Source organism: Elephantulus edwardii, unplaced genomic scaffold (genome assembly GCF_000299155.1).
Source record: "Elephantulus edwardii isolate Elephantulus edwardi_28Jun2011 unplaced genomic scaffold, EleEdw1.0 scaffold00009, whole genome shotgun sequence".
Taxonomy (NCBI): domain Eukaryota; kingdom Metazoa; phylum Chordata; class Mammalia; order Macroscelidea; family Macroscelididae; genus Elephantulus; species Elephantulus edwardii.
The window spans coordinates 9,044,078-9,055,815 of NW_006399759.1; the positions used below are offsets into that span (position 1 = coordinate 9,044,078).

The 11,738-nt window shown below is 50.2% G+C and overlaps 1 protein-coding gene across 1 annotated transcript in view; it reads left to right on the forward strand.

Annotated features, from left to right (window-relative positions):
- DNMT3A (DNA (cytosine-5-)-methyltransferase 3 alpha) overlaps window positions 1-11,738 on the forward strand; it is a 104,384-nt gene that overhangs the window by 84,286 nt on the left and 8,360 nt on the right. Inside the window, exons 9-19 of the mRNA XM_006880619.1 lie at window positions 15-171; window positions 388-537; window positions 642-686; window positions 1,431-1,510; window positions 2,051-2,163; window positions 2,347-2,530; window positions 2,770-2,854; window positions 5,037-5,182; window positions 5,940-6,030; window positions 6,217-6,365; window positions 7,378-7,463. Coding sequence (XP_006880681.1) covers window positions 15-171; window positions 388-537; window positions 642-686; window positions 1,431-1,510; window positions 2,051-2,163; window positions 2,347-2,530; window positions 2,770-2,854; window positions 5,037-5,182; window positions 5,940-6,030; window positions 6,217-6,365; window positions 7,378-7,463 — 1,286 coding nt within the window. The remainder of the gene's footprint in view (window positions 1-14; window positions 172-387; window positions 538-641; window positions 687-1,430; window positions 1,511-2,050; window positions 2,164-2,346; window positions 2,531-2,769; window positions 2,855-5,036; window positions 5,183-5,939; window positions 6,031-6,216; window positions 6,366-7,377; window positions 7,464-11,738) is intronic.

The window sequence follows — 11,738 nt, forward strand, 5'->3', positions numbered from 1 at the left end:
GTGTTACCCTCCAGGTGGCCAGCAGCCGAGCTGGGAAGCTGTTCCCAGCGTGTCATGACAGTGACGAGAGTGACACTGCCAAGGCTGTGGAGGTGCAGAACAAACAGATGATAGAATGGGCCCTTGGGGGTTTCCAGCCCTCTGGCCCTAAGGGCCTGGAGCCACCAGAAGGTAAACGCAGGGGCCCCGCTAGCCAGGCAGAGCCAAGCTCAGGCAGAGGAAGTCATCCTCAGGGGCAAGGGCCCATCCTTTTAGGGGGGCTCAGCAGCAACTGCATGGGCTCTCCTTTCTGGGGGCTAGGCTCTACCCCACTGTAGACAGACAGAGGGAGCTGGGATGCCTTATCAGCCCGGAACAATGACCCGATCATCTGCTCTTCGGATGCAGAGGAGAAGAATCCCTATAAAGAAGTTTACACAGACATGTGGGTGGAACCTGAGGCAGCTGCCTATGCACCGCCCCCACCAGCCAAAAAACCCCGGAAGAGCACAACAGAGAAGCCCAAGGTCAAGGAGATCATCGATGAACGCACAAGAGGTAGTTGGCCCGACTGTGGAGCGTGGCGTGGGGTGTTGAGCACTCGCGAGAGTGGGTCTGACCGTCATGGCCTCCTCTGATGCTGGGCTTTCCTCCCCCCGCAGAGCGGCTGGTGTACGAGGTGAGGCAGAAGTGCCGGAACATCGAGGGTGAGTGAGTGGTGAGGAGTCAGCTGGGCCCTGACTGGCCTGGCACTTAGTGACTTGGTGCTCAGAACTTAATTCATAGTACCCTGCCTGCCCAAGTAGGCGGGGTACCCAGGAAAGTTTAGAAGATAAGGATCAAGGGTCCTGGTGACACTGTCACTCAGTGTCTGGAGATCTGTCCTGTGTATCCCTCTCCCTCCGGCCTTCTACACGCACCTGTCTTCCTGGTGCCACATTCCTGCTTTCCTGTCTTTAGCCCTGGCTGGTTATGAGAGTTTGGGACACCTTTAGCGAGTCACAGAAGATTGGCTCCTCTTGGAGTTGATTGAACTTGTCCGAAGTTGACCTTTCTGGCCTTTCACCTCTCCTCCAGTACTCATAAAGATGTGCTGTCTTGGATCTCCTTTAGCTGAGAGATGTGTTTCCCCAGGACGTGGCTGAGGGGAGTGGGGGTTAAGCGTAAAGGAGCAGGACTGTAAGATCACCCAGACATGCTTCCAGAGTCAGCCCAGAGCTGGAGCCCTGCTCTCGCTGGCGGGTTTCTATCCCTGTCCCTAGGTATTGACAATGCTGCTCTGAGAAATGAGCATGACTGGCTGAGAGTAGAGGCCGTCTGCCTGTGGGGTATCTTCCCCGGCCCCTCCCCCTCTTCTTTTGGCTGCTTCTCAGCAAGTCCCTTTTTCATGGGTCTCCTGGCGCTGACTTTAGGCCTTTGCTGACCCCTGCTCCGCTCTTTCTGCTTTTCAGACATCTGCATCTCCTGTGGGAGCCTCAACGTCACCCTGGAACACCCTCTTTTCATTGGAGGAATGTGCCAAAATTGCAAGGTAGGGGCTTAGGCAGCAGGGCTGTGGTTGAGGGTCCCTTTGGCGGCCTGTCCTGGGTCACTGCTGCTGGCTTGGTGGAGGAGTGACACCTGTCATGGGAGTGATGTTGACTTAAAAAGTATACTTTTGAAGTGGAGTCCTGGAATAAAGGAGAACCTTGGTCTCCCTGGTTTTGATGTGCTGTTATTTTCCCGTTGAAACATTCACTTCTTTTCTAAAGCCCCATTCTGGTCCTCACATGTGGGTCAATAAGGCAGTGGTCACACACACAGTATGAGGGGTGGGAGGGACGTGCTGTATGTATTCTAGCTTGCTGTGTCCTTAGAGCCCCGGGAGGGACAAAGGAGGGGTGCAGCTCTCTTCCTGGTCTGTGGTTCGAGCCTGATCCTGGCAGGGTGCGGTGATGGGAGTCATGTGCCCAAGGTTGAGTTGGGGTCCCAGGGTGGGCATCCCAGAGGCTGGGGTTGAAAGCCTGCCTTCCTCGGGCTGGGCCTGGTCCTGGACCTGCGCTGGTATTGTGAGCCTCCTGATCCTTTGCAGAACTGCTTCCTGGAGTGTGCGTACCAGTACGATGACGACGGCTATCAGTCCTACTGCACCATCTGCTGTGGGGGTCGTGAGGTGCTCATGTGTGGGAACAACAACTGCTGCAGGTGAGGGCTCCCCTCCTGGTTTGTGCCCCCTCCCTTGGCTGGTGCCAGGCCCCTCACTGCCAGCCTCAGGCTGCTCTGCTCGGGGCCCCCAGCTCTGCTCTGGACTGAACCCTCTCGTTTTGCACTGTGGCCTCCCTGGCCTGGGGCTAAGAGTCTCCTCTCTCTCCGTGGACCTCCTTCCAGGTGCTTTTGTGTGGAGTGTGTGGATCTCTTGGTGGGGCCGGGGGCTGCCCAGGCAGCCATTAAAGAAGACCCCTGGAACTGCTACATGTGTGGGCACAAGGGCACCTATGGGTTGCTGCGGCGACGGGACGACTGGCCCTCTCGACTCCAGATGTTCTTCGCCAACAACCACGACCAGGAATTTGTAAGTGTTGGGACCAATGTTTGCGCTTTCCTGCTCCTCTGCCATTCAGACCTGAGGGCAGGCAGGGCCTGAGGTGCAGCTCCAAGCGAGTGTCTACTCTTTGTGGGGTCTGGCAGGAGTGAGTTGGGACAGCAGAGAAGCCTGAGGGCGTGGGTCAGAGTCTCAAGGGGCAGTGTGTAGCGTGTGGCTCTGTGGATGCTCCTCAGAGCAGTGACATGGCCTCTTGTGTCCCTACTTAGGACCCTCCAAAGGTTTACCCACCTGTCCCAGCTGAGAAGAGGAAGCCCATCCGGGTGCTGTCCCTTTTTGACGGAATTGCTACAGGTGCGGGTGAGGCCAGCTCAGAAAGTCCCCAGCATCCTCCTGCTGGGTTTTGGTTGTTAGGAGATAGAGAGAGAGAGAGAGGGAGGGAGGGAGGGAGAGAGAGAGAGAGAGAGTGTGTGTTTTGGTTGTTAAGGGAGTGTGTGTGTGTGTGTGTGTGTGTGTGTGTGTGTGTGTGTGAGAGAGAGAGTGATGCTAGACCAAAAAAAAACAACCCCACACCCAAATCCTAAAACTTTTAATAGTCTCAAGAGGACATTTTTTAAAGAGAAAGTATATGTGGCCAAAAGCGAGTGAAATAAATGTGCATGTGCAATAGGCTGCCCTTACGGAGGAGACGTACAGCAGAGTCAGTGGAATTGTTAGATGTTAATTGAGGATTCTCTGAAGGTCCCTATGCAGAGCGCACCACTGACTGACTCAGTGATTAGTGAAAAGACGTATGGCAGGGCAGCGTAGGTATGACACCTCTCAGGTTTTCACCGTAAAGCAAACGACAAAACCAAAGAATATTGTTTGACTCTTACCTGTTATTCTGATAATAATATTTTGATGCCCTTTAATCTGTGTGCATGTGGTGTGGGGTGTGTATAGAACATATACCCATGAATACATGAAAAGGCAGCTAAACAGCGAGGAGGTGCTTATTCTGTGACTTGCCTTTTCATTTATTATAATGGCTTTTTTAGTAAATGCCTTAATTTTTATAACATGCCTTTTCAAATGTTTGACTAATTTTGTCTGAGAAGTGTAGGGTTCTTTTGAGTGAAAGCACCGTGACTTGTGTGTGTGTATTTGTCTCTGAGTGACAGAGTTTGCACTCAACCGTAAGCCAAAAGGTTGGCAGTTCAAGCCCACGCAGAGGCACCTCTTAGGACAGACTGGCTGTCTGCTTCTGAAAACTCAGTGGAGCAGTTAAACTCTGCATACATGGGTTGCCACGAGTCAGAATCAGCTTGATGGCAGTTAATAGTAACTCTAACCCCTGATAGGTTGTGCGGTATTGTGTTTACTATTATAAACAATGCTGGGGTAAGCATCTTTATCCATGCATCTTTATATGCTTAAGCCACTGCTTCCTTAGGAAGAATCCTTAGACACTTGTTTTTCCTGTGATTTGTTTTTGTTTTGGCACTGCCAGAAAGCTGTCCTGAAAGGTTGTACTGACGTATCTTCGTGCCACTATTCTGCTCCAGCCTGAGGGCTCCTGTTTTCTCATGCCTTGGCCTCTACTAGAGGCGTCAGTTTTTAAGAAGGGAGAAACTCACCTTCCTCTCACCAGAGAGAGACCTTAGCCAGAGGCCAAGGTCCAGATGGTGTGCCAGGCCAGACGTTTGCCTTTTCTCAACTTTGTGCTGCCAACATGATAGAAACCTAGACGGGAATTTTAGCTTTTATAGCTTTTATTGCCCAGACTAGATAGGAGCTTGACACGTTGTCAGATATGTCACCCTCCTGCCCAGGAGGCTGAGAAACCTACTTGGGGTTAAGGAAGTGTCTTGGGAACAGTAGAAATGGGCCCAATGCGCCTTGATTCTCTTTTATTCTCAGGGTCTGTTCACATTGTTTTCCCGCCTCAGTTGAACAAGCATTTATGCAGAGGTCTGGGACGTCAGTCATTGCAGCTCTCACGGGAGGAAGTGCAATGAATGGGACTCCCTACTCTACCCTTTAGAGCGTTGCAGCCCAAGAGAAGGGCTGATTTATGAAGGCAGGCAGCTCTAATGAGGTGGAGAGAGTTCTCCAGTGCTGTGGATCTATGGAGGCGATGAGTCCGGGAGGGTGGGGGTGCGGCAGAGAGGAACCCTTTAGGGTTTATGTTGAATATTGAGGGATGGGTAGCACAGGGGTAGAAGGGAGGAGAACCTGAGGTGTAGGATGTTGGGATACCAAAGAAAAGGCCACCAAATAAGTCATCTGCTCTTCTCCCTGGGTCCTGAAATCACCTGTACTGACTAGTCAGTCTGTCCTGGCTGCCCTCCAGAGAGGCCAGACTAGCTATGAAACAGCCTCTGTGCGTGTTATTAATAGTCCCGCTTGAGGCAGAGAGTCATTGAGGCAGCCAGTTAGCATAGGGTGTGGGCGCAATGGAGGCCCATTTGGCTGGCTGGCCCAGGACTAGGCTGCTGAGGCCAGTGTGCCCAGTGGCAACCCTGAGTAACAGCATTCTCTGCTGGTGGCATAGGGCTTCTGGTGCTGAAGGACTTGGGCATCCAGGTGGACCGCTACATTGCCTCGGAGGTGTGCGAGGACTCCATCACGGTGGGCATGGTGCGGCACCAGGGGAAGATCATGTACGTCGGCGACGTCCGCAGCGTCACCCAGAAGCATGTATGTCAGTGCTGTGGGACCCGTCCCACCACCGCCCCTAGCGCCCGGCACAGCACTAGTCCCCGGCTCATTTGCTCATCTGCTGTTAATACCCACCTCACCCTTTCCGCCTTCCCGTTCTTCATCCCGACCTTCCATTTTTATCTCGAAGGTAACAGGCAGCTTGAAAATGGGAATTGAGGAGCTAGCCCCAGGCTTGTGCAAGGTCCCCTTCTAATAGACTGCTTCATGCTAGAGGGAAGTTCTTACATTTTCAGAGCTCTGAACTTAGGAAATCATGTCATCCTGCTCCATGTCGGGGGCTCTGGCAGTGTTTCCTGAATGTGATGTGACTCTGCATTTCTAGTTCTCTGGGTCTCCTGTGGAACCACCAGCCCTCTGGAATCCAGAGAGGGTTTGGAGGGTGTTACACCCAGGCACCTGTCTAATGTTCTCAGACCACATGGTGACTTAGGGTGCAGTGGGCCTCTTTCTCGCTGAGAGGGGGTCCTGCTAAGAGCACAGTGGGTTCTGCTGGTCTTAGAGACATATGCAGTTTAGTCCCTTCCCTTTAGAGTTTAGGAAACAGCCCAGAGAACCTCACATGAGCCCAGGGCTGCACAGTCAGGGCAGCATGAGCTTAGGAACAGCCAGCTTTCCTGACTCCTGACTGTGTGCTGTTTTGCCATCTTCACTGATCATTCACAGATTATTTCTCTCTTCCTTTCTGCCTCTGTCCCTGGACAGCAGGCCCATCACATTACCTTTATCCTCCCAGATCCAGGAGTGGGGCCCATTCGATCTGGTGATTGGGGGCAGTCCCTGCAATGATCTCTCCATCGTCAACCCTGCCCGCAAGGGACTCTACGGTAGGTGCTGTCCTCACCCCCTCCCTGTCTGGGCTGGTGCTTCCGCACGTAAGGTTCCCACTTGGGTATTCCTGCCCTGGGCCAGCTGCTCCCGATGTCCCTGTCCTCCCTCACCCACCCCGTGCCCGAGCCACCCCCGTCTGTGCAGACAGCCCCAGCTCATGGCTTTCTCTTCTGACCTCTCAGAGGGCACTGGCCGGCTCTTCTTTGAGTTCTACCGCCTCCTGCATGATGCGCGGCCCAAGGAGGGAGATGACCGCCCCTTCTTCTGGCTCTTTGAGAATGTGGTGGCCATGGGCGTTAGTGACAAGCGGGACATCTCGCGATTTCTCGAGGTATAGCCAGCACCCTTGGTTTGGTCAGCTCACTAATGACTTCTACTGTGGACTGCTGCTTTATCCCTGTCTCGGCTGCATCGTGGAGCTGGGGACCTGAGACTTCTGCTTTGCAAGGGGCCCATTTGGGAAGCTCAGGGCTTCCCAGAGAGGAAGTCGTGTTAGGTGCCCACCCCAGAGAGTCCCAGTGGTCTCTTGAGGTGTGAGTGTGGGTATAGACCTTGGAGGTAAAAGGACCCAACTTATTGATTAGGATGGTTGCCAGACTTTTAGGGCTGAGAGTGCTATGTGAGATTATCCTGGGAGGTGGGATAGTCTGTCTCTCCCCTGTTACATCTGCAGATCTTTATCCCCTGCACCAGCACAGATGCATTATGGAGCCTGAGATGGCAACTTGGTGAATCTCAGTTTTTACCCCATGGTGTGGCTCCCACCTCGCTCTTAGCCAGTGCACTTTTCTTGCTAGTGACATTCTTGGGTGGGAACTCAAGCCCTCGCTCCCGAGTCTTAGGAGTTGGTGACATCTCATGCTGGTATTGCTGACGTTAAATGTAAGGAGACGTGTGTCTAGTTTATCATCTAGGCATTCGGTGAATACATCTGCACTCACAGGAGTGGTCTTTTTAAAAAACTTTCAATTTACTGTAGTATCCGTAAGCCACATGAGGATATTTACATGGAAATTTTAGTTCCTCATCACCACAGCTACGTTTCAAGCATGCGTTACGCACATGTATGTGGGTAATGGGCTGGTGGCTGCTGAATCAAGCAGGGCACATGGACCATTTCCATCACCACAGCAAGTTTTGCTGGTCTAGCGTGTCCTGTTCAGTGCACGTGGAGTGGAGGCAGCCTGAGTGCTGGCTTTTCGCTCACCGGTTCAGGCTGTCCCAGGGTGTGGTTTCCTGAGGAACTAAGAACCTTAGAGACTCCGGGGCTCCAAGTCAGAGCAGAATTGTCTGGCCCTCTTAATATTCTCCTCTCATCTTCTACTCTGCCTCCTGTTTTGTAGTCCAACCCTGTGATGATTGATGCCAAAGAAGTGTCAGCTGCACACAGGGCCCGCTATTTCTGGGGTAACCTTCCTGGGATGAACAGGTTAGTGAGAGCTCCTGGGCCTTGGGGTGGCTGTGGGGCGGCTGTGGGGTAGTGTCTGCTGGTAGGGCCAAGCGGGGTGGCCCAACTCGGGACCACTGAATGGACCCTCTCAGGCTGGCCACCTCCCTGTGGAAGGGCTACTGCTCTGTCACTGTCCTTACTTCTTTTTCCTTAAGAAAGAAAAGGAGTCACAGTGTACTCACCTGAGAAAACGACCTTAGTGGGCATGATTAGGACGTTGTTCACACCACTTAAGAACAGTTTGCTGCGAAGTTCCATGGCTGGTTTTCTATATTGGAGTCGGGTCTGTTGTCTTTTCCCCAACTGGTGCTTGTAGTTCCCTGAAGAGAGGACTTTGGAGAATGGGGCTGAGGATAGGAAAGTGCAGCCTGATTCCATCCCGTAGGCGAGGGCGACTTGTAAGTCGGAGGTTCTGCTTCGTTCATTAACTACACACTTTGTTGGCCCTGGGTCCTTTGCTTGAAGGACTTTCTTCATGTAGGTTATGCAGTTAAGGATTTTAATGTAAAGAAAGGAAAGGACGTCTTGCCAATTTTATTAATTCTGTGTAATAATTGTGTTTGAAAAAGAAAAAGGGGGTTCTGCTTGAAAGTGCAGTTCAGAAGCAAGTGAGCCACCTCATCTAACTGTTCATTGTTGTTGTGTACTGAAGGTCAGAACCGACCCTTAGCTGACTGTCCGGCAGGTTTTCAGAGGCAGTTAATGGCCCATGAGGAGATTTCCCATCCTCCTGTGGAGCTGGCTTCAAACTGCATACTATCATGATTGCAGTGCAGCTTCTGGCCACGAGGCCACCAGAGCTCCTTGATAACGATCTATTATGGAGAGAAGTATTTTCCACAGTGTTTTGAGTCTTAGATTTGAAGCCTTCAAGACACAGCAGATTAGAAGGCATCGTTTAAGTCTGGCCTGTCATGAAATCTCCCTCTGATGAGTTAGGAACTCAGTAGTCAGCTCTGTTGGCAGAAGTTCTGTCCTTTGCAAGGGTTTGTTAATGGGAAGAACATGGGTCGGTGAGGTAGCTGACTCAGAACTGTCTCCTTACTCACTCCCAAAATGTATGTAAAAAATCAGAAGATAGAGTTGCATTGTGTGGTGCAGACTGCTGTGAGATGGTGCTAACCCTGGCCTTACTGTGAAGTCCTAGAATGCTGAGGTTCCACACAGGATCCAATAGAGGGCGTGGGAGCAGAGTCAGAGAAGCTGGAGACCAAGGTCCTTGGAGTTCTCACCCTGGGGCCACTGAGCACTGTGTGCACGTCACCAACTTTTTAGACTTGATTGTATGAAAAATTTTGTTAATTTTGGTAAAAGTTTACACTGCAAATGAGTCCTCCATTCAGTAGGTTTTATATAAACTATTAGTGACTTTTTTTACTTTCTTTGCTATATGAACATTCTCATTGTTTTAACTGTTGACCGTTTGGTCTCATCTAGATAAAGGGGTTTTGGTCTCATATGGGTAATTTTTAATAATTTTTTTTAAAAGGAACACAGTACTTAAGAGCAGTACAGTTTTGTGAGCCGATCTGTTGTTTATTTATAAGGTGATCTCGGATTAGTTTTAGTTTTGGCTCAAGGTTTAAAGATTATGTCAAGGTAGTAGTCTCAGAGTGCAGTGGGAGTGCTCTTTGAGGGCAAGGAGGATGAGGTTTCACCTCACGTACTTTAGGCATGTTGCCAAGAGGGGCTATTCCTTGGAGAGGGATCTGAAGGGATGACAAAGGGGAGGAAGACCCTTAACTAAGTGGATTGAGCCAGTGACTGTTGTATTGGGCTCTGGTGTGTCAGTAAATGTGAGGATAGTATAGGATAGAACAGGGTTCAGATCTGTTGTTCATAGTCATTATGAATCATATCGGACGCGATAGACCCTAACAGGAGTCTCAGGAGTCCTGTGGCTCAGGTGGTTCGGATTTTGGGTTCTTTTGTTATTGTTGTTTTTTATTATTTTTGTGTGTGTGTATGATACAACCCTGCTCGCTGAAACTGAGAAGGACCTCATGCACTTACTGCAGAGGGTCAAGGACTGCAGCCTTCAGTGTGGACTGAGGCTCAGTGTCAAGAAGACAAAGATTGTCACCACTGGATCAATCGGTAGCATCAGGATGGATGGCAAAGAGAGTGAGATTGTTCACAGCTTCAGTTTGCTCGGCTCCACGGTCAACACTCTTGGCACCAGCAGCCAGGAAATAAAAAAAAATGTATTGTGATGGGAAAGTCTGCTATTAGGGACCTCTCTAAAGTACTCAAGAGCAACGGTGTCTCTCTGGAGACTAAGGTGCGCCTGATACAGGCCATGGTCTTTGCAGTCACTTGTTATGCGTCAGAGAGTTGGACAATGACTAGGGAGAATAGAAGGAGAATTGACGCCTTTGAGCTGTGGTGCTGGAGAAGAGTATTGGATGTTCCATGGACTGCCAAGGAAATAAACAGATTCATCCTAGAGAGGGTTAAACCAGGCTGCTCCTTGGAGGCAAGGATTCTGGGCCTTCGTCTGACATACTTTGGACATGTTGTAAGGAGAGAGAGGTCCTTAGAGAGGGACATCATGCTGGGTAGGGTAGAGGGACTGCGCAGGAGGGGAAGACACTCTATGAGGTGGATTGATTCAGTGACTGGGGTAATTGGGATGGGTGTGTCAGAGGCAATGCAATTGGCACAGGATAGAGCAGGGTTTAGGGCTGTTGTACAAAGGGTCGCTATGAGTCGCTAAGGACTCGACGGCACATAACAACAACAACCATCAAATTGGATCTGACTGGTACAGGAGAAGATTGCCCCTCCTTCTCATGCAGAGCTTCTGGTGAATTTGAACCGCGCACCTCTGGGCTTGTAGTACAGTTTCTTGCCACTAGGCCACCAGAGCTCCCTAGATTTTGGTTTTTTATACTATCTTTACAAAATACGAGATTCTATTGCACATTTCTCTCCCATCCTATTAGGTTCTGCCATCTCTCTCGGCCTTGATTAGAATACCCAGCGGATAGTGATTGTTGGAAATCACCCCATTCCCATGCTCTCAGAATCCATAGATAAGGCTGTGGTTCATAGGTGGTTTATCTCTCAGACAAGATTCTTGGAATCTTGTTTCCTTCTTTCTCCTGTCTCAATAGAGAGGAAAGTTCTGTCGTAGGTGGCCATTCATAAGCTTTATGACCCCACCTAGGATGTAGAAACTATCTTGATGAATTACACCAGTTGAGTGAGATATGTCACCAGCTGGTTCTATGCCTCAAACCCAGAAAGGCAGTCTCTTGTGTTTGGTTATGTCTGAGAATATTCAGAACTACTTCATGTGATTTTTAAAATATTTGTGACTGTGTGTATGTACAGTGACATATGTATACGTTCACGTGTGTATGTGTATATATACCTATACACATAGAACAAACCAAAACCACTGTTGTGATGTGTTCAGTGACCCTCCATCAGATGTCCAAGGCTGTGTTTTACAAGTGAGGGTGTCTCCATGTTTTTCCCTTGGAGCAACTGGTGAATTTGAACTACCATCCTTTCAGTTAGAAGCCTGATACATTATACACTGTGCTACCAGGGCTCGTTAAACATACACATACACCTCTACACAGCTATTTTGGTCATTGCCCTTTTTTAAAAAAAAAATTACTGTGATTTTTAACAAAAGTTTACAGGAGGTTGTTACCATTTTAAAGAGTATTTTTAAATGTCAGGGAAGGGTCATACTTTGAAACCTCAGAAGGGGGTGGTCCGTTAGTTTGTCCTCCAGCTGGGGAGCAGTGGTGTGTTCAAAGGCCACGGTATCTTAGTCTCCTGGTGACTGTAGAGTTTGGGTCTTCTGCTTTCCTCCTCTGTTTCCATGACAGCATTTAGTCTTGTGATTGAAACCAGCCCGTGCCTGCTTGCTGTGCTTGCTTTTATGGCACTTGTTTCCTTCATTCTTCTTTGGACCCAGCTGATTCCTATCACCTCCCAGGGTTCTTTCCATATCCTGGGGCGGGGGGTGGGTGGGAGGAGATGTGTTTCTTTCACCAGGGACCTCTGGTGGCCTGATGTAAGAGGCTGCACTGCAATTCCAAAGGCAGGCAGTTTAAACCCACCAGCTGTTCTACTGGAGGAGAGCCAGCAGTCTCCTCCCTTGCGATTTACTGCCTCTGAAAACCTGCTGGAGGCTCAGCTATGGCTCACTTCCCATTTGACAGCACACAACCACCACCGCCACCACCACCACCACCACCGCCAGTTCCTTCTATGGCCTGTTTGTGTGTGTGTGTG